At 34.7% G+C, this 21,206-nt stretch overlaps 1 protein-coding gene across 1 annotated transcript; it reads right to left on the reverse strand.

The window, feature by feature from the left end:
- Positions 1 to 942: 942 nt before the first annotated feature.
- cad (caudal type homeobox) lies at positions 943 to 19,785 on the reverse strand. Its single transcript, XM_028302224.1, has 3 exons — positions 19,339 to 19,785; positions 3,609 to 3,754; positions 943 to 2,637 (listed from the first exon to the last, which is right to left on the reverse strand). Exons 1-3 carry the CDS (start codon positions 19,673 to 19,675, stop codon positions 2,392 to 2,394), a joined length of 729 nt encoding a protein of 242 aa, XP_028158025.1. The 5' UTR covers positions 19,676 to 19,785; the 3' UTR covers positions 943 to 2,391.
- Between the last annotated feature and the right edge of the window lie 1,421 nt (positions 19,786 to 21,206).

Consider the following 21,206-nt stretch of genomic DNA (forward strand, 5'->3'; position numbering starts at 1 on the left):
CTGTCAAATCTAAAAGATCGCCTTCCCTTTAAGTTTCAAAGGTCCCGGATTCAATTCCCGGTGGAGGCAAAGGTTTCTGCTCGGTTTGGTTGGTGGAGGGCTTGTTCTAAGACTTCAGACCACCATCTTACCTAAGTCGGTCACCATAACAATAATTTTAACAGTATTGTGTTCCGGCAGTTGGAGGTACTGTTCCTCTGTGGTTAAGGATTCCGAATCAAGCTCGTTTCCACCTACGGCCTTATCATCACTTTCCATCAAGTGAGCTTCCTCTTTGTGGATAGAAAATAACAAAAGACGTCTACTAGCCACAGGTCTCTCCTAAAAATTTCAACAACGACCGTTCCTACACTAGCCGCATTCAGGAATTTCCTGAAAACTTGATCAGATCGTCGGTCCACTGAATAGAACTGCAAGTATTAACTATTTACATTGGTGTTCGTGTTCTAGACGTGGATGTACTCACGCACGTGGTATTGACATAAATAGATAAGCAATAAATACGAAGAAAAGGGGACTGAAGACTACTGAAGAGGTATTATGTGTGCTTAAAGCATACCGCACTACTTAACACTGAAAATTGCTATTGTAGTATTAATCAAGATACTACCAAAATACTTTCAATTTATTGTTACTTAATTATAGTAAGTTTATTTTATGACAATGTGTTAATTGACTGATGATTTTTTAGCTGAAATTTATGAAATCCTAACTTGTAGGTATTACTTTTTTCCTCTTAAGAGCTTCCAATTGCATATTATGAAATATCTGTATTTCAGGAGGGACCTAAAGTTATGAGATACCGAACAAAGACAAGTGAAACTAATTATGTAATTTAGTTAGTCCAAATATTACTTTTTATTTTGAAATTGTGCTAAATTATGTAAATAAGGTAATAAAAGGTACCTGAACAAAAGGAAATCAGAAATAAAAAAATTAAAATAGATTAACATGATTTTATTTAGTTTATCAAATGTGTTTCGTGACAGTGCTCCGTACATACTAACAACTCGTGTTCACAAACAGTCAAAACATCAACACAACATTCCCTTTACAACAAGCTCAAAGTATACCATGAATTTATCCATTTTTTTACAAATACATTCTATGGAATGGTCAAAAACGTAATGCACAATGAAGGATGATTCAAAACGTTACTAGCACCACAATTATTATTTTATCATCACAAAACAAGATAAACTAATTATTCACATTATACTGCAAATAAATAAAAAAGTATAGTTAACAAATCAAATTCAAATTCAATACAATCAGTACCCACATCTGTATATCAAACACGATGTTATGTACATTATTAATTTCAAAATGTAGAAGGCATAATTCGTTTTGTGTTCAATTAAGTGATTCTGCCGTGTTTTATACTAGAAACTGGCATAAGTTAATCTAATCATTAAGCTAGTATTTACAAAAAAACAATTACAACTAGGAATAATCTCATTCAATCAACGTAAAATAACTATTTCCCAATGCCACAAATACCTACAAACTATACAATTTAATAATTTCGTTGATTATTAAATTGTATATTTTTAATAACAAATTGTATGAGATTCTTATGACTTTTAGATAAATTCGATTAAACCATTAAGTAATGATTAATTTAGGTATTTTGAACATTACTAATTACTAAAATTTTAATAATAAATCAACGTGGAAAAACCACCATCACTATGAAGAATACTTTAGCAATACCTAGAAATTATGGATTTCTCAGTCAATCTCGTCAGAATACCAAATTGGCATTTGTGGCATTGAGAAACATTAATTAAACACGTAATTAATAATCAATTAATAATCTTAATTATTATAATAATATAAAAATATAGATATCTATATTTACAGCGCAATAATTAAATTAAAATTCCTCTTCGAGTAATGACATAGGAATAGGATCAAACACTTGGTGGGTATATCTACATTTTCCGTAATATAATTAAAGTATTATTTTAAAAGTATTTGTTTTAATTTACAAAGGCATTTTTATGTAACCGTTTAAGATAATGTAAGATGGAATAAGAATCTCCTATTACGTAGATAGTAACAAATTGTTCTGATCACACAAAAAAGCCCACGAATTAAAATTGTAAGGCAAGAGTCCCTTGGAGATGTTTAGTAGACAACACCGGTCAAAAAATGTAACGAACGCTTCATAATTAGATATTTTTACGGTTTTTCATCTTGAATTGCCCTAAGCGTCACAAAAGTCATATCGAAGAGTTTATGCACTACGCACAATAGTTTATACCCGGGTAAATAATCACTGGTTTTACCCTGCATGGGTAAATCACTGGTTTAAAGTCACGGCCACGGTTCATTTGTTTTTTGTCACTGCACATAATTACCGTGGGAGCTGTACTCTTCCTGGTGCGGTCACAGGAGGGGCACCGGTGGTACACCTGGCACCAGTGGCTCTGGCACACCCTGAAGCACCCCTTGGTGGTAGTGGTGGTGGTGCATCATACCGTTCATCATCTGCTGGTGGTGCAGCATCGTGGCGTGGTGCAGTTGAGCGTGCTGCAGCGACGCGTGATCACCTTTCTCCTTCATCACAACCTCCTCGCGTTTCTTCACCTGCTTACGTTCCTTAGCCCGTCGGTTCTGGAACCATATTTTGACCTGCAACAAGAAAGCTTTTATAAACAAAAACATTATGAGTGTAATAAAAAAATAACATTAAAAGACAAAGGATCGGTGAAACCGTAATTTAAACGTGAATGCAAAATTTTTGCGGTCGGTTCTATGACAAAGGACCGCGCCCGCATTCGGCGAGTAACTCATAATTAAGTTACCGTTAGTTTTATTCTAAGAAGTAGAAAGTAGGATATCTATTTTTAACAATATTAAGGTAGCTATTTTGCAATGTTGGATGCAAAGTTCACGGTCTATTTTTTCATAGTCTAGTTTTAACTTAAATTATACTAAGTGCATTATGATAGGTCGGCACATTAATTTGTCCTCAGCGAGATTTGAGCCGCAGTCGGAGTGCTATTTATACGTCAACCATCAAGCCAGGCAAACTTCTATTTTCTTATCATGCAAAATAATGTTAATGAAAATAGAATAAAAAAAAATTATTCAGCCTTAAAAAGTGTAGCAGACGAGGTAAAAAAAATCGGCAAGACTTGGTGCGAGATCAAACGCGAAACTCAAGACCGAATGCGATGGAGGCCTGTTGTGGACGCTCTCTGCCCCATCTAGGGGACATAGGACATTAATGCCCGTTTTTATCATCAATCCCTAATATTTAAGTGACTCCTATGAATACAAAATTCTTGATATGTGTTACCATACTTCATATTAAAAATGTAAGTTACTATCATTTAAAATTTAGGGATTGATAGTGAAAACGGGCATAAGTCAAGTCCTAAAAAGTGTAGACTAGAAGTAGAGACTTAAGCTCGTATTCTCAAACGATGCTTGCTTAAGTGAAGCAGCAAATCGAACGCACAGCGTTGAATAGAGCTCTGCGATTAGTTCGTGTGTCAGCCTGTGTGTTCACGCGCACTGTGAGACCTCATAGTATGTTTGTGTATACAGTTAGTGTATAAGATACAGTAATTTTACTTATGTTACGTAAGTAATGTTACCTGTCGTTCAGAGAGCCCCAGACTGGCCGCCAGTTCGGCCTTCCTCCGGATTGTGATGTACCGGCTGTAATGAAACTCCTTCTCGAGTTCCAATCGTTGGTGGTCGCTGTACACTACCCGGTACTTGTCCTTTGTGCGCGTTTTGCCTGTGCCAAAAGAAAAAGCTTTTTTTAGACTTATTACACCTGAAGCTTGTTTACTAAAATGTGTATGTAATTATGTATTTCTGACTAACACTTTTTAATTCAGAATCTTCTTAATTCTTCTTTTTTTAATAACTTGAAAAAATCGAACTGCCAAAGGTGGAAATCGAACCTTCTTAATTCTTTCAACTTATTTATTTATTTTTATTAAAGGAGAATATAAAATTGTATTATTTCATTCACCAAGAAACACAATTAAAATAAAAAGATAGATCTCGAGCAATGCTACGAATTTGTGTCTATCAAAATGCTCAAATAAATATTTAGGTCCTCAATTAGCATAATGGTCGTCTCTACCAAACTAATGTAAACCCAGTCTGCTGGTTTTCACATAATTATACTATTCACAATATACTTAGTCACATTAATATAAGCTCTTCTTAGTAAAAAAAAAGAACAAAAAAGTGATCCTATCATTTTAAACGCGGCAATGGCCGTCTACATGTGGGATGATCCAAGCCCACTTATTCGGATGCATTCTGCTCGGATGCCCCGCCCACTTCCAATTCAACTTAGCACATTTTTATTCACATCTGCAATATTAGTTTTTAGCGTATTATAACTGTATTCAGTTGTCATTCATATCTAGTGTAGGTACCTAACTCTGCAGTGTCTTAGTTACTGCTAGAGTTATTCATAAGTATTTATAGTTTTTTCGAATTTCATTGAATCATCGATCGAAATTTTTCGTTAGTTGGACATCAATATTTACAGGGCAATCGTAATGGATGAAATGGAATAGAGATTTGAGCGTGACTTTGAAATACGGACCTTGTTTTTAGATTTTTAACTTTCGGTCAGTGACGATTTGACTTAATTAAGTCAAGTAGACAAGTTAGAAAATACAGACAAAGACGTAAACAAGATATGTTTACATCTTGTTATGTTTATCCAAAAATAATTAAACAATTACCTAATCCTATTATCGTAAACAAGTTCTATACTTTGTGAAGTTTGCATACTTTTTGATCTTAGTCAATTAGCATTTGAGTGTTTGTCTGTTAATAGGCTTATTAGCACATTTACATTTTGTCACTAGTAATAAACATGTAACCGAATGCTGTGAAAAGCAATAACATGTTCAAAATGACGTTACTGTCAAGGGCCAAAATCTGTTTACTGACGATGTATGAATATAGAGGTTTTTATTCGTTCGAATCGTTTTGGGGCGTTAATACGAGTATGATATCATAAGCCATCATCATTCATCAACATAACTTAATCAATAATATTATCCCAATTGACATAATTATCATTAAAGAGTATTGTTTGTAAATAACACAGCACATTCACAAATTGACGGGGAATAATACTAAAACAGCTCATTTATAATTTCACTTTTACTTTTAAGTTTCTCCTAATTAACCCACTGAAGAACGGTTAAGTTATAGAAGGCCTACGAAATTACTGTAGACAGCTAATGAAATTACGAAAAAAAAAATCTTTGTAAGGTTAGAAAACAATTGAATAGACTGTGCAAAGCAAACTTGTGCGAAAAACGCAATAACTAATTCTTCCGTTTATTAGCTAACGATCAAATCAAAATCTTTTTGGGTAAGAAAACAATTGAACATCAACTCTACAATAATAAACCAAACGCAAACCTCTTGTGCGAAGACGATATAAAGGACATTGTCAGAAACCGCCTTAGATTCCTGGGCACAGCAGTAAAGTATCAAAATTAATCTCTTACTTTTTGAATACTTAAATATTAATTAGATTGTAACGGACACTTGAGGANTCGTTGGTGGTCGCTGTACACTACCCGGTACTTGTCCTTTGTGCGCGTTTTGCCTGTGCCAAAAGAAAAAGCTTTTTTTAGACTTATTACACCTGAAGCTTGTTAACTAAAATGTGTAAGTAATTATGTATTTATGACTAACACTTTTTAATTCAGAATCTTCTTAATTCTTCTTTTTTTAATAACTTGAAAAAATCGAACTGCCAAAGGTGGAAATCGAGCCTTCTTAATTCTTTCAACTTATTTATTTATTTTTATTAAAGGAGAATATAAAATTGTATTATTTCATTCACCAAGAAACACAATTACAATAAAAAGATAGATCTCGAGCAACGCTACGAATTTGTGTATATCACAATGCTCAAATATAAATATTTAAGTCCTCAATTAGCATCATAGTCGTCTCTACCAAACTCATGTAAACCCAGTCTGCTGGTTTTCACATAATTATACTATTCACAATATACTTAGTCACCATAATATAAGCTCTTCTTAGTAAAAAAAAGAACAAAAAAGTGATTCTATCATTTTAAACGCGGCAATGGCCGTCTACATGTGGGATGATCCAAGCCCACTTATTCGGATGCATTCTGCTCTGATGCCCCACCCACTTCCAATTCAACTTAGCATAATTTTATTCACATCAATGTTAGTTTTTAGCGTAGTAATACATATATTCATTTTTCATTTATGTGTATTTAACTGGTAACTATATTCAGTTTTCATTTATGTGTATTTAACTCCTGGCGTTTTTTTCGAATGAACCTCAAACTCGATTCATTTTACTAAATCTTCGTCGATCTTTTCTTGGGTGAATTACATTTAATTAATTTAACCAATTACAGGGCATACATAGTCTATGACTTCAGATTTTTAATTTGTAAAACGGATGGACCTTAACTTTCGGTCAGTGACCAGATTTGACGAGTGAGCAGGATATAAATATAGGTACCTAAATATTTAAACTTAATTAAGTCAAGTAGAATACAAGTTACAAAATACAAACAAAGAAGCAAACAAAATAATTGATGTAATGCTTATCCAAAAATAATTAAACCATTACCTAATCCTATTATCGTAAACAAGTTATATACTTTGTGAAGTTTGCATACTTTTTGATCTTAGTCAATTATCATTTGAGTGTTTGTCTGTTAATAGGCTTGTTAGCACATTTACATTTTGTCACTAGTAATAAACTTGTAGCCGAATGCTGTGAAAAGCAATAACATGTTCAAAATGACGTTCTACTGTACATTATACTGTCAAGGGCCAAAATCTGTTTACTGACGATGTATGAATAATAGAGGTTTTTGTTCGTTCGAACCGTTTTGGGGCGTTAATATGATATCATAAGCCATCATCATTCACCAACATTACTTAATCAATAATATTATCCCAATTGACATAATTATCATTTAGGAGTATTGTTTGTAAATAACACAGAACATTCACAAATTGACGGGGCATAATACTAAAACAGCTCATTTATAATTTCACTTTTACTTTTAGGTTTCTCCTAACCCCTAAGACAGCTAATGAAATTACGAAAAAAAAAATCTTTGTGAGGTTAGAAAACAATTGAATATCGACTGTGCAAAGCAAACTTGTGCGAAAAACGCAATAACTAATTCTTCCGTTTATTAGCTAACGATCAAATCAAAATCTTTTTAGGTAAGAAAACAATTGAACACCAACTCTACAATTAAAAACTAAACGCAAACCTCTTGTGCGAACACGATATAAATTCGTCAGTTTATCGTTTGTAAAGCGTGTTAAATGGTCCTAGCATAAGATGGTAGGAGGAATATAGGCTTCTCCAAACTCACTAAAGCACGGATGAGTTATAGACAGCCTATCAAAATACGATGACATCAAAAATCTTAAATGCGAAAAAAACAATTGAACTTCGACTTCACGATGAAAAACAAATGCGGTTCGCGTTTGGTTTTCTTGTGCGAATGACGCGATAATTCGTCGGTTTATCGTTTGTAAAGCGTTATAGTACTGTAACGAGAGGGTAGGGAGGTCCCACTCCCGTCCCGAGGGCTCGATAACGTAAATCCAGGCGGCGAGAAGAGAGGCGGCGCGACAGAGGGCTTAGCGGGATCAAGCGGGACCACACCTCGAGACGGAAAATATTTTGACGACGAATATTTGGGCTGTCATTACGTCAAATCTAGGTACTCTTTGTTTTAGATTGTTTGAATTTGTGGATTATTTTATGAAGAACCTAATGGTAAAAACGAAGACTAGGACAGGACGAATCTAAGATGAGTAGGGCAGGTGGGTAAAAACACTGCAGGGACAAGTATCAATGTGACAAAATAAAGGTACACATGAACTCAAACAAACCATAAGAGTTTGTTAAAAATTCAGGTGTGGTAGAACAGTTTCAAAAAGAGATATGGATCCGTCGAAAGGTAGAAAAGACTCAAAGTCTGGAACCTTTGGAAAAAGCAATTATTTGGTTGGATTAATGTTTTCTTTACATAAAATAAAACTAGTATCAAAAACGTCCTCTAGTTTGGTTTTTGGTTAAAATGGAATATTTACTCAAAGATAGAGCAAAGGCGTTAACGAGCTACGTAAGCGCTGTTTCAGTCTTATCACTAACACAACATAGGTGCAATATGACTATTCCGTATGATCACCATTCGCAATCGTACTTCAATGACACAGGATATATTTCAACTCGTAACAGATTAACAGCTAAACTTCGGTTTTTTGCCGAATTCACGGGATTCCCAATTATAAAGTGACATGAAACTTTTTTGTAAAATTTGTTTACTATTTTTATCTCACTCGTAGATTTCTCAACACGTAAAATTACTGAGATACGTAGATCTGTGTACATAACACTAAGACATAGCTCAGGTGTCTGGTTGTGTACTCGGAGTGTGTAAATATTTCTTATCTCGGTATTAAGAACATCATAAATTATGTTTGTCACTTGCTAGAGAATTCAGAGTGGAATTACACATTTGCGTAATGTTTAAATTTCAAATACAAGATTCTACATGCATTTTACAGTTTGATAATGAAGTGCTTCTCATCATGAAAAATGGCAATAATGTCTTACACAAAACACAATAACTAAAAAAGAATATCTAGGTANTTTAAGTAAACCTGGTACTTTTTCTCGGCTCGGCAGAACCAGGTTTTTCATGATCTAAGGCTCTCTAAATTTACTTAACATTTGAACAAATAGTGTAATCGTAGCGTAATGTTTACCACTATATATCATTACATTTCATATCGCATAATACAACGAAAAAAGATGATTTACACACATCGCTTTTACACGTAGGTCAAAAGTCAACAACGCTGACACGTCGTCCTACATCACTTCGAAGTGTTGATAAACTCTTTGGAGTTTGTGTTCTTTCGAATGACAGAAAATTATAACTTAAATAAATTTCCTGTTAGATGAGCAAACAAAAGGGATGGCGGAGAACTGGTAAAGCAAACAGATGCACTATCTATAGGCGATGCAGAGTTTGATAGCAGGCGTTAATTTTAGAGGCAAATGCGCGGGCGCCGCTTTGTTCGTACCTCTGAATGTAGGAATTTGTCATGTTGGGTGTTTCTAATTCCAAACTCAAAATATGTAGAGCTTTAAACGGGAATGAAAAATTTATGACGGTTGTATTGCTATTGTTTTAATGGTTCGATTAATCATTTTAAGTCTATGAGATTAAGTCAATGAGATTCTACATTTCATATGCAGAAGTGGGTTACGGATTAAGTACGGAAGATGATTTAGTTAGAACAGATTTTGCGACAGGCCCTAATCAAATAAGGAGAAAAGGAAATACCTTAAAATTTTGACTTCTGAACAGAAATGAATAAGAACTCGTAATTAATATTTTAGAAAAATCCTTTTGAAGTTCAAGTTGAAACAAGTTGAAAATATCAACTTGTTGTAACAACAGTGAGTACCTTTAAACAAACGAAATCGCGAGTAGCCGCTGTATTGTAATGTAGAGTCCCAAGATGTAAACCACACTGAATTTTTCAATAAGTCTTGAGCTCTACCAAACCGTTACGTTCATTGAACTTCTTTGTCATCTGTGATTGAAATAATCTTTCGGCAACATCACAGACTAAATTCACACTTTGATACAAAGGTCAAATTTCCCAATCCATTATTATAGATGAAAATTGAGACATGGCCATTCTACCCAAAAGTTGTAGGCACAGCGCGGGCGGGCCGAGGGCGGCGTGTTTGGATAGCGGCTATCGCGGGTAAATAGATAGCTGCACACCAGATAAAGCGGGATGGGAGACGCGGGTAAGGTTGCCAACTATACTGTTTTGAACAGTATTATACCGTTTGGTGTAGTAGTTCGGAACGGAGTACTATTCCGAGAGGTGCCGGGTTCGATTCCCGGTCGGACAGAAATTGAAATGATGAATTTTAATTTCTGTGATGGGGCTGTATAATATGTATGTATTTACAAAAAAAAAGTATTTAAGATGTTTATATCCGTTGTCTAGTACCCATAGTACAAGCTTTGCTTAGTTTGGGACTAGAAGCGTAGTGTAAAATGTCCAGGGATATTTATTTATTTATTTATACTGTTTTGCACTAAATTATACTTTTTACTGTTAAAGTAAAATAAAGTACATAAAATACTGTTTTCAGCAAGCATCACTAGTATTCATAGATATTTTTAAAAGTAAATGCCCAACACTACATTTTGGTTCGGGATGCAGAGCAAAACTGTTTTTTTTTTTTTCAATACTATTTGTTTTCCTTCTCCGACCTTTGATATACTTTATATTTTGGAAAAAAGTTGGCAACCCTAGACGCGAATACAGTCAGGTGCAAAAACACGAGCCATACCATCCTTATGTCGATGGAAAAGGATCCAGAAGCGGACACGCGCGCCGCACTGTACAAGGCCCGCGGGACGCAGGTAGACGACGCCAGACAAAAAGACCACAAAAACTTTTAATGTAACATGGAATACCGACGGTAGGTCGACTATGTATTGAAAGAGGCGAGTTGGTAGTTGGGATTGGAGAATTGCCCGCAAAAATCTATTTACGTTTTCAAAATGTAGGTAGTACATGTATGTAATTGACCTTTAAATTATGTATGAAAATATGAGCTTAAAATATTAAGGAAGCTTCAAAATATTTTAATGCGTTTGATATCATTGACATTGATTAAATGAAAATCCTTTTATGGAACATTCATTAATACGAGTGAATACTTACATATTAATAATATTGAAATGGTATAAGTTTCATACATAATTTGTACACTTCATACCTAATATGTAACAAACGTCAGAGTTATCTATTTCTCTTATTTACTTGTGGTAAACAATAAATTATGATTGTGATTTCTTGCTAACACTAAACAAGATTGACTGTAAAACTAATAAAACATAAAATATTCAATCTAACTAGGTAATTAGAAATTACTTGATAAACGACGTGCCTTCTTAATGTGTATTTTCAATAGGTATTTGTCATAGTTTGCACTGGATAATGTAAATTACTTTACTCAAACACCACCAGTGATTATCTTTCATTTATCGTACCTAACTGAAATCTAGGTTGAAATCACTTTTCAGGTAATCAAGAGAGACAAAATTATCAAAAATTACCTTAAAATAGATCTAGTTCTAATTATGAATATCATCCATCATAATGCTCTAGGTATACTCCTTAAATATGACAAAGCGACATATTCCTCGTAAACAAATTAAAAAAGAGAAAAATTCTTTCTCAAACTAAGCGATTAATTACATTTATGAAGTTAGAAAGGAAATATTCATAAAGAATCATAAAATCATAACTCTAGGAATCTGAAACAAACACTGAACATTCGTTCCCACGATAAATCACTCAGGACTTAGAATATCTTTATAGTGCCTTACTATTTATAATGTTAAACACCGTACCATAAACAATCGTAAAGTTAGGCCATAGTCATTGCAACATAATACTAAGTATGCTCATACTTATTAAAACAATTTACAGTCAACACGATAACGCTCATTCAATTTGACGCGCTAATCGTGTCTCAATATTGTTTTGTTTAGATTATGGTCATAAATCTGATTTTAGCCAGCAATTAGGCTTTTTTAAGAGGCTGGATGAGGGCAGCGCAGGACCGTTCACTATGGAAAACCTTGGGGGAGGCCTTTGTCCAGCAGTGGACGTCATTTGGCTAAAACGACGACGACGACGACGCTTTTTTATAGAGAACAAAGAAGGTATTTGAAGCATCACACCATTGCAGAAACTGGTGTTCAATGTCACAGTCTGATAGAATATTTCACCTAAAACCAATCTACTCAAAGATTGATATCAGTTCAATTAATCAGATATTCCGTATCTTCATGTGTATGTACCTATGTACGAGTAATCAAATAAAGATGTTCTTTTGCATGTTATTCTATTATTAAAAGAAAATACAAAAAATAATATTCTACCCTTTTTTAGAGACAGAGCTCTACCTACACATTAGATAAACCTTTAGGAAACATGGTTTAGTTAGATCAAAGGAAATATTTATAACTACAAAACAAAGATAATAGCAGATAGTACAGTATTAAGTGGTATTTCAGAATAGTTAACTATCGACTTACAATAATCGTATTTTTGTAAAACGGTGTACGAGTACAAATCCATTTACTTTATCGCGATTGTGCGTGATAAGGATGGACTGTCTCACGTCGGGACATCTTTTTTTAATTAAGTATCGATACATGGCGGTCCCTTTAATTTCGCCATTGATACCATCGACTAATAACTACACGTGTTGTGCGTATCGAACATAGAATCGCTTGTCGGACATAGGGCGTGAATGCTGAATGGAAAACAATTAATCGACTCGTTATCAGCGGTCGGACACTTTGTCGGCCTGCCGAAATCCTGCGTACTGTTAATACGTGATAAATATCGATAGCGGCGCCTTTGAACGTGTTGACTCAATCCCGCGTCATATCGTGTACTTGCCTTCTTGTAATGCGTTTTTGATGGACGAGGGAGCGGCGGTATCAGCAAGATTAGCCACTTTGATAATGTAAATGCTCTCTAGAAATTGATTCGATTCCTGAAAGATATGCCCGAGATGAGATTTGATTGCTTTGTGAAGTATCTCTTGAGCCCTGTGTTATTGTCAATATCTAAAAATGTCCACGTAAAGAAATCTCGTGGACAAACCCATCTTTGTTTTTTTCTCAGAGAAAACAATACATGAAGTTTGGTAATAACATTTTTTAGTTAGTGAACACTGAAAAGGAAGATGACGTTTTATATTTTTTTCATGAAAGAGTACGTAACAGTTTTCAGTATGATTTCCTCTAATAATCAAATCAAATCCGAACGAAATCAAATTACAGTTAAATAAATATATTATAATGTAGAGTCGTAAAAGTCCGTATTTCTTATGGCGATGTGTAGAGTAGAGAACATGAAAATATCATAATATCTGAAAAATACCGCACGGCAAATCGCTCGATTCAAACTTTGATTTCCGGGAGGATTAATTATGAAAACAAAGTTCTTAATTGAAGGTCCTCTGAAAAATCCGACTTTAGCTATCAACGATTACTTACTTCGAAAAATGTCGATCTCTGTGTTGTCTATAGCGTTTATTTTCTATTTCATCGTGACGAGGAGGGCTCTGAGGGTACGAGGGCCGGAGGGCGGGTCGTAAAGCGACCAACTTTATGCGCGGCTTTGCCTCTATTAGGGCCGGCCAACGCACACAACATTATTTTAACGCCCATACAATGAGCTGCGAATCGTTAACACAACACATTACTTTTATGTCTATTCTTTGACAATTTAACTTTTTATTTGGATACAAAAACGCAAGCAATATTCGTCTCGCGATTTACATAATAACTGAAAGAAAGATGGTCATCTAAAAGAGCGCTAAACCAATGCGGGAAAACCAATTCGGTTTGGTAATATTCGTAAAGGCGAATGCAGAAGTGTGTTGGCCTGACCCCGATCATTCATTACATTCGATTCCATACGATTAATATTACCTATGCATGTAGCGAATTCACTAACGCTACTTCACTACATAGTATAAAACAAAGTCGCTTTCAGCTGTCTGTCCGTGTGTATCTTTAAAACCACGCAATCGATTTTGATGCGGTTTTTTTTATAGGTAGAGTGATTCAAGAGGACGGTTTATATTATATGTATATTTAGCACCCGTGCGAAGCCGGGGCGGGTCACTAGTAATTAACAATTTGTTCTCTAAATATGTGGCTTAAAAAGAATCCTTAATATAGAGTCCACAGCAACAGCTAAATTGATTTATTTTTAGATCTTTTCGTAAAAAGACACATAGGTATTGTTTGAAGACTAAATTAGGCCCATTTTATCAAGAAATTTACAATTCATCACTTCTGTTGTGACTTGAGACAAAAACAAATGTTCAGTGCGATGCATCATTACGCAAAATGACGGTAACAGAACGTGACTGATGGCAAACAGTGCGGCTGCGTCATTGTTACGTCTACCATCTTGCTGGCCTGTCGTTAATCTTCTTTGACATTATTGCTAAAATAATCACACGCTGTGTGACTCCAAAAGTGGAGACAAGACGTCAAAAAGATTAGTAACGACGTCAAACAATGATCAGCCTACTGTTCGTTCCTGATTTTTTGCGACCGCCCGCGGGCTCCCCACCACGAAAGTAAGTAATAGGCTTATAAGTCACTGATAAGTTTAAAGCTTCTATTTAGACAACAAAGATAGAGAGAGGCGTTAAAAGCATTCATCTTAGCTAGCGTGAAGCGGTGACATGCGCCCCGCAGAGTAAGTCAGCCCACCGTTTAGTGAATGTGAGTGATATATTTCTCCGAAATGGACCGGGTTGTACAAACACGACCTAATGTTAAACCTCGACAAGAATGCATACCAAGATTGCTGATAGTACAAGTATTTTATAAGGGCGACAAAACTGCAAACCATAGGTATCAACAATTCTACAATGTATTGAACAATTGACTCATAATAAAATTGGACAACGATACATATTTGGACTAGACTAGATTGAAGTAGCTTTTAGTTGCGCTTTTTACAAATAAAAATTAAAAGATGTAATAGTCCAATACTATATTACCTACTTCAATAATAATATTAATTTATTTATTTATTTACTCTTTATAAATAAAATAAATTAGATGCTGATATTTTCAAACGAAATGTGTGAATTATCTTAAATTACGATCTAAAAAAATCACACAAATCAAAATTCGCGATGTGACCCCGCTTTATAATATCAGACATTCATACCGTAACATTTCAACACCGCCTTGACTTTTATAAGCCGTGCCAACTAGCTCTAACCGCATCGACTGCAACTTGAAATAAAGTACAATATTACTGTGGCGCAAAGTTGGCAAAGATTTAACTCGTGCGGTCTCTAGGGCGCCGTTCGCGGTGATTGTCGCTCGGAGCCGCCCCCGTCGGGCCCGGGATACGGGATTTATCCCGGGATTAATTGCTCACTCCGTGCACTCGATCCCAAGGCACGCGTTAACACAGAACGGTTCCAGTAAACGCAAAATAACATCTAATGTTATGCTCAATGATTATTATTATTGCGCTCTCGAAATAGCTAGAGAGAATTACGAATGCATTGAATGTAATATGATATGGTACAGCTAAATGTTCTGCCGGTCAATAAAACAATGAGGGTTGAAAATTTTTAGGGAGTTGGCTCCTAAACAACATCTACGAGTAACAATAAGCCTATTAACTATCTGTCTGTTTTTTGTTTTAACTGCTGAAACAATTTAGATGTAATAGAGATAGATTGTATAAAATAAAAGTTTAAGAAAAGTTGTTAAGATCTTGCTATTTAAAAAGTTGTTTTTGATGGCGAAACATGTCAAAGTCTACGATAGACCATATCCATGAATCGCAGAAATCCATGCATCATATTTATAAAGAGGATAATTAATAATAATAAAATTATATGGTAAATCATCTAAAGATATGGAAAATTTATTAACAATAACAACAAACTTTAGCAAAGATATAAATATGAAGTTCGGTCTTGATAAATGCAAAACATTACATATACATAAAGGTAAAATACTGGCTGGTGATTACAACATTGATGAAGAAATACATATCAAATCTATGGACATTAATGATACTTACAAATATTTAGGCATAAAACAAAATAAATATATAAATCACACGCAAATAAAACAAGATCTAATAGCAGAATACCTAAGACGCGTCAATATACTATGCAGAAAACACTTACATTCCAAAAACCTGTTTAAAGCCTTAAATATTTACGCTATACCTGTACTTACCTATTCTTTTGCTGTAATAAAATGGACCAATACGGACATATCAAACTTACAAATAAAAACAAAAACCACCCTTACAAAGCATAAATATCTACACCCCAAATCAGCTATTGAAAGAATGACCATCAAACGAGAAAAAGGAGGCAGAGGACTGATTGATTTGAAAGTTCTGTGGGAAGGCCAGCTTAGCAATATTCGTAAATTTTTCTACAGTAAAACCAACAGTCTTATACACCAAGCTGTGATAGAGCTAGACGACAACATGACACCCTTGAATTTAAAACAGAGAGAGATGACTTTTAATTCAGAAGAGCACAGCACTAAGGAGAAGCTAAACACATGGCGTCAAAANCAGAAATTAAAATTCATCATTTCAATTTCTGCCCGGCCGGGAATCGAACCCGGGACCTCTCGGCATAGTAGTCCGTTCTGAACCACTACACCAAACGGCCGACAATTATATGAATGAGAAGAATAAATTAGTTTTAATTAACTTGTCATGACATGGAAAAAACGAAATTAAGGTGCTTTTCTTTTGATTTTTAATTTTTTATTAAATAAATAATAAATTTTTAAGTCTTAGTTATAAAATGAAATAGCGAATAAAATTTAAGCAAACAAAACATGTACCTACGCCTAAAAGTCTAATTGACGTACAAAAACGTATTACGTAATTGCAAAAATAGTAATTATCTTAGAGCCAACTCGTAATACTAGTTTGCAAACCGTAACATTTACCATCTAGCTAGGCAAACCAGTTTCTCATCGGTGTAATGTTTTATGGTCAATTTCCTTTGACATGGCATTTGGGCTGTATTTTTTCTCAAATTCAGATGTAATAAGATGAATCTAATGAAAAAGCGTTATTGAAGCTTAAACAAGTTGCTCTAGTGACAGATTAATAACCATGTTAAATTGAGAATGACATTTTCATTATGAATTAGTGGACCAAATGTCCCATACATTTGGTTATGAATTAGTGTCTTAATGAAAATTAATTTCAGTCTTTTACGAATTTTGATCATAATTTTATGTTTTTTTTATAAAAAAGATTATAGTAATTTGTTATTACACACAAAACGGGATCCGGGGAACCCGCGTTCGCAGTGTGCGCAGACCCTATTATTTTCTTTTAATTACATGTGGAAATCCTGTAAAAGTTGGTACAACCTTTTCGGATATTAGTTATTTTAAAAATTGTTTCGTTTATCTCATCATCAGATCATTTAGGATTGCAGGAGCACAATCCGTTCTAGAGGCAAAATAAGATTTAGCTTACACACCCTACGCTGGCCAGACGGGTTAGAGAGGTTTTGTGAACTAGGTACCTACTCATTTTGCTTATTTCCATTTAGTAAAATGTTACTATTTTTGACATTACAAAGAAATAGTACCTTATGGGCAATATTCAGGAAATTAAAGTTATGCTATACAGAAAATATTTATAATATAATAGGTTTTAAACCTTTGTTTGTCACCTGTCATCCGCTTTGCAATGGAGGGAAGTCGAACCTTAATTTCGAACTCCTCCTATGTTCTTCTGATTAATTTCGTTGCGGGTCCAATGACAGTTTAACTTTCCCCCGAGACAAACTTGACCTTCATTGGTTGGGTTTTTGTGGCGGTCAAGCTGTAGATCCTGGCTACACAGGAGTTGCAGTGGTGGGAACGAGAGGTGGGAATAGTCCCGTATACAGAAAATATACATAATTATTATGATATTACGGTAATGAAGTGAATGTTTAGCACATATGACGTTGAAGCACGTCTTGAAAGGTGTTAAGATGTTAATATTTTTATTAGTATTTAATATTAATATTATGTATAATGTGCGCATGAAATATCTGTTTTCCCAACGATTACTTAAGTGAAGTTGTGTAATTTAAAATGTTCTAGTATATTTTTTACAACTTCAGCATACGGATGATTGCAGATCACTATACAGGGTGTTAGGTAAATGGGTATATGAGCCGACACTAGCTCATGTTNCCCATGTGAACATGGGCATATAAATGATATATGGTGAAGTCAGAAATTTGATATCATCATTTTTTTTTTAATTTTACAAAATCCGATTTGTATGAAAATTAAAATTGGAGTGTATGAAAATAAAGACTGGATTGTGGTGGTATAACAACCATGTTTGAGGCAATTTTGTTCAAATAAACAAATAGAATACGCTAAATATAATAAATTATGTTTATTTATAAGTAGTAGTGGAGGTAACTACAGTTCTCAATTCATTTGTTTTATTGACAACGCAACATTCATTGTATCTAATTCTTTATTATATACTTGTTTGCCTTGAGGAGATGCTAAAAATACAAAAATACGTTCATATAGGTGCTATAATAAAATTATGTTGCCTTTTTAGATTTCACTAAAATTAATCCTTTAAGTTTACATGCCTAAATGTAAATATAATGTTTAATCAGGAATACGCTTATTAATTAATCCCTTTATTTATTAGGTACACGGAAAACATTCCTTAGAGCTTTTGAAAGTTTGCTTCATTTTTTTTAAATAGGTATGTCGTGATCGCAGTAAAATATACCTAAACAATGAGTTATTTTATTAAGTAGTTTTAAAAAACAAGTTTTTAATTTTTATCAACCAACGCGAGAACAGCTTTTCTTTGTAACAATACTTGTGCCCGAAAGAACTGGAAGTGATAACAAAAGTTTCACATTTTTAATTAATTACTTACTACGAATTTTCGTAGCAAATAAAGATTTTATTTTAGCAAACATATTATTTTCAAAACAGAGGTTTTGAGATACTGACTTGGTCCATAAACGTATTTTTAAGTGGGTAAACAAACAAAAATATTTAAGAAATGATTTTAAAATGAAATGTCCAATATTAAGTTGATGCTACGAACTTTTCGTAGTAAAACAAATTACCTAATCAATTTCACATAATACTACATTTCTATGAAAAGAGGTTTCATTCATAAATTTAATTATAAAGAAATTGACAACAAAAGTATTATATGACTTAATAAGGCTAATAATAAGTTTTATAGCTGTACAGTTCATAATACCTACTTAATATTATGATCTTAATTTATGTCAACCATAAAATCATACTAGTTACCTATTATATCATTAGCATAATTAATAATAAACAAGCTTTATTCGTTTATCGAATGGTCCCTATAAATCACCAATTTGTGGGTAGTTGGGTAAAATTTTGACAACAACAATATTCCCGCGCGGCGCTCAGTCCGCCGGCAATGTTTTTAACTCATTTCTATTAAAAATACAAACTTTAATGTTTGAAACAAAATTAAAGTTTGTTTAATTTTATAAACGCAATCTTTAAAAAACCTATTTCATATAAGTACATAGTAAATAAATATACAAAGATGTTTGTATACATTTTTTTCAGAGTTTTCAGGCTTTGATTAACAGCCGATTGTAAATTCAGGTACCTATTACGAATACCTTATATCATAGTAGGTACATAATTTTACAAACCTGGATTAGGTTGTGTCTGATAATTAGGTTTCTTCATCCATTCATACGGGGAGCGCGGCGGTGCCGGCGGCTGCGCGGGCCTCGAGCCTGGAGAACCTTCCCCTGGGCTGGCTAGGTCTCCCCTCGCCGGGGAAGGAATATCCGCGATCTCCCGGTCTCCCGGCTCTCTCTTAGGGAAGTGGTGCGGATCCGGCGCCCACTCCCCGCCGGCCGGCGCGCCGTTCCACGCGCACCACTGCTGCTCCTCAAAGTTCTGGTGCTGCCAGCCGTACCAGCCGCCGCCGTATTGCCCGCTCTTGCCTTGGTACATGGCGAGCGGATTAACGTAATTCACCATGCTTCGATCACCGTCCGAGCATCGCACACACACTCGCCGTCACAACACTGTCGGTTCGCCACCGATGCACGATACACTTCACGGGCCGTAGCGATAGTGACTGAGTGAGGTGAGCGGTCGGAGCTGGCAGCCGCCGGCAAGCGGGAGGGGCGCTGCCTAACACGAGGGGCGGACTCGGCCCCGGCCAATGGGGCGCCGCGGCTCCGCCTTGCCCGCGAGCCCCGCTCACATTTAATTTGCCTAATTACAACAAAAATAATGAACATCGCTGTAATGAAGCCGACCCGTCCGATTTTACCGGTTAGATACTGCCAATATGTAATCGTAGTAAAGTTCCAAATGCAATTTTTACAAACCTATTAAAGTTACCCTAAAATCTGGATGCGGCCGCAGCGCAGGGACGGACATTTTAGAAATCCTCGGGGGAGGCCTTTGTCCAGCTGTGGACGTATTTTGGTTGAAACGGACACAAATCACAGGTACTTACCTACTTAAAATATTAATATAGGCGAATATTCTTCTGCATATGCATGATACAGGCATGTTCAATGGTTATTTTCAGTTGGGTAAAACCAGAGAGATAACATAATCATTAGGATTTTTTTAATAATGCGATGTTAACGCATAGCTGAAGCTTTTTTTACCAAGCTTTTTTAACATGTGTGAAAATTGATATCTCGCCATGGTACTTCATGGTAGATTAAATAAAATATTATTCGATTACCGGCCAATTTTTCAATTGTTTAAAGAATTGAAGAATAAGTTTGACACTTTCATAGTTTCAATATGGGAACCATCTCAAAATAAAAAAAAAACAATTAAAAGAAGAAAGTACTTAAAATAATTATTTAAAGCATTGTTAAATCCTTTTGTATCTACTCGTAGCGTTTCATAGTCGTCGTAGCGCTATTTTTTATTAATTGTTAGGACTTTATCATAATAATTCGATCATTAGGTACTTTCAGCTTATTTCATAGCTAAGATAGCGGTGGTTAGAGCAGGGACCCGGCGAATGAAAGGCCGTGGGTTCAAATACCACTTGAGGTTGTTTATTTTTACAAGTTTATAATTAAGAAATATTTCGCTGTATTAAAAGTAAAAATTAAAACAATTGTCTGAATTTTATCTAAAAAATAACAATAATATCATAATAGACCGAACCGATAGTGCAATGGATGAAAGAGCGGCCATGCGGCCAATGCCACTGAGTTTCAGTTCCCACGCGAGTCAAAAAAAATTTCGGCTTTCGTCAGTCGAGTATTATTATTTTTTTAAGATTCAATGAAAATACAGGGTGATTTTGTTATCATTATCCAATTTTTTTCAATAAGCTCTATAGAACAATTAAAAAATACAACTATCTTAATTATTCTAAATAGTGGTTTTTTTCGCGAAAAAATTTTATAAAAAAAAATAAAACCGACTCCAAAAAACCTACACTAAAACGTAGAAAAATAATTACTAATTACCTACTTATTTATTAGGACGAATTATTAATATTTATGTAGGTATACCATGATTGATACTTCTG

The sequence above is a fragment of the Ostrinia furnacalis genome, unplaced genomic scaffold (genome assembly GCF_004193835.3).
Source record: "Ostrinia furnacalis isolate ACB-3 unplaced genomic scaffold, ASM419383v2 OfSCF1098, whole genome shotgun sequence".
Taxonomy (NCBI): domain Eukaryota; kingdom Metazoa; phylum Arthropoda; class Insecta; order Lepidoptera; family Crambidae; genus Ostrinia; species Ostrinia furnacalis.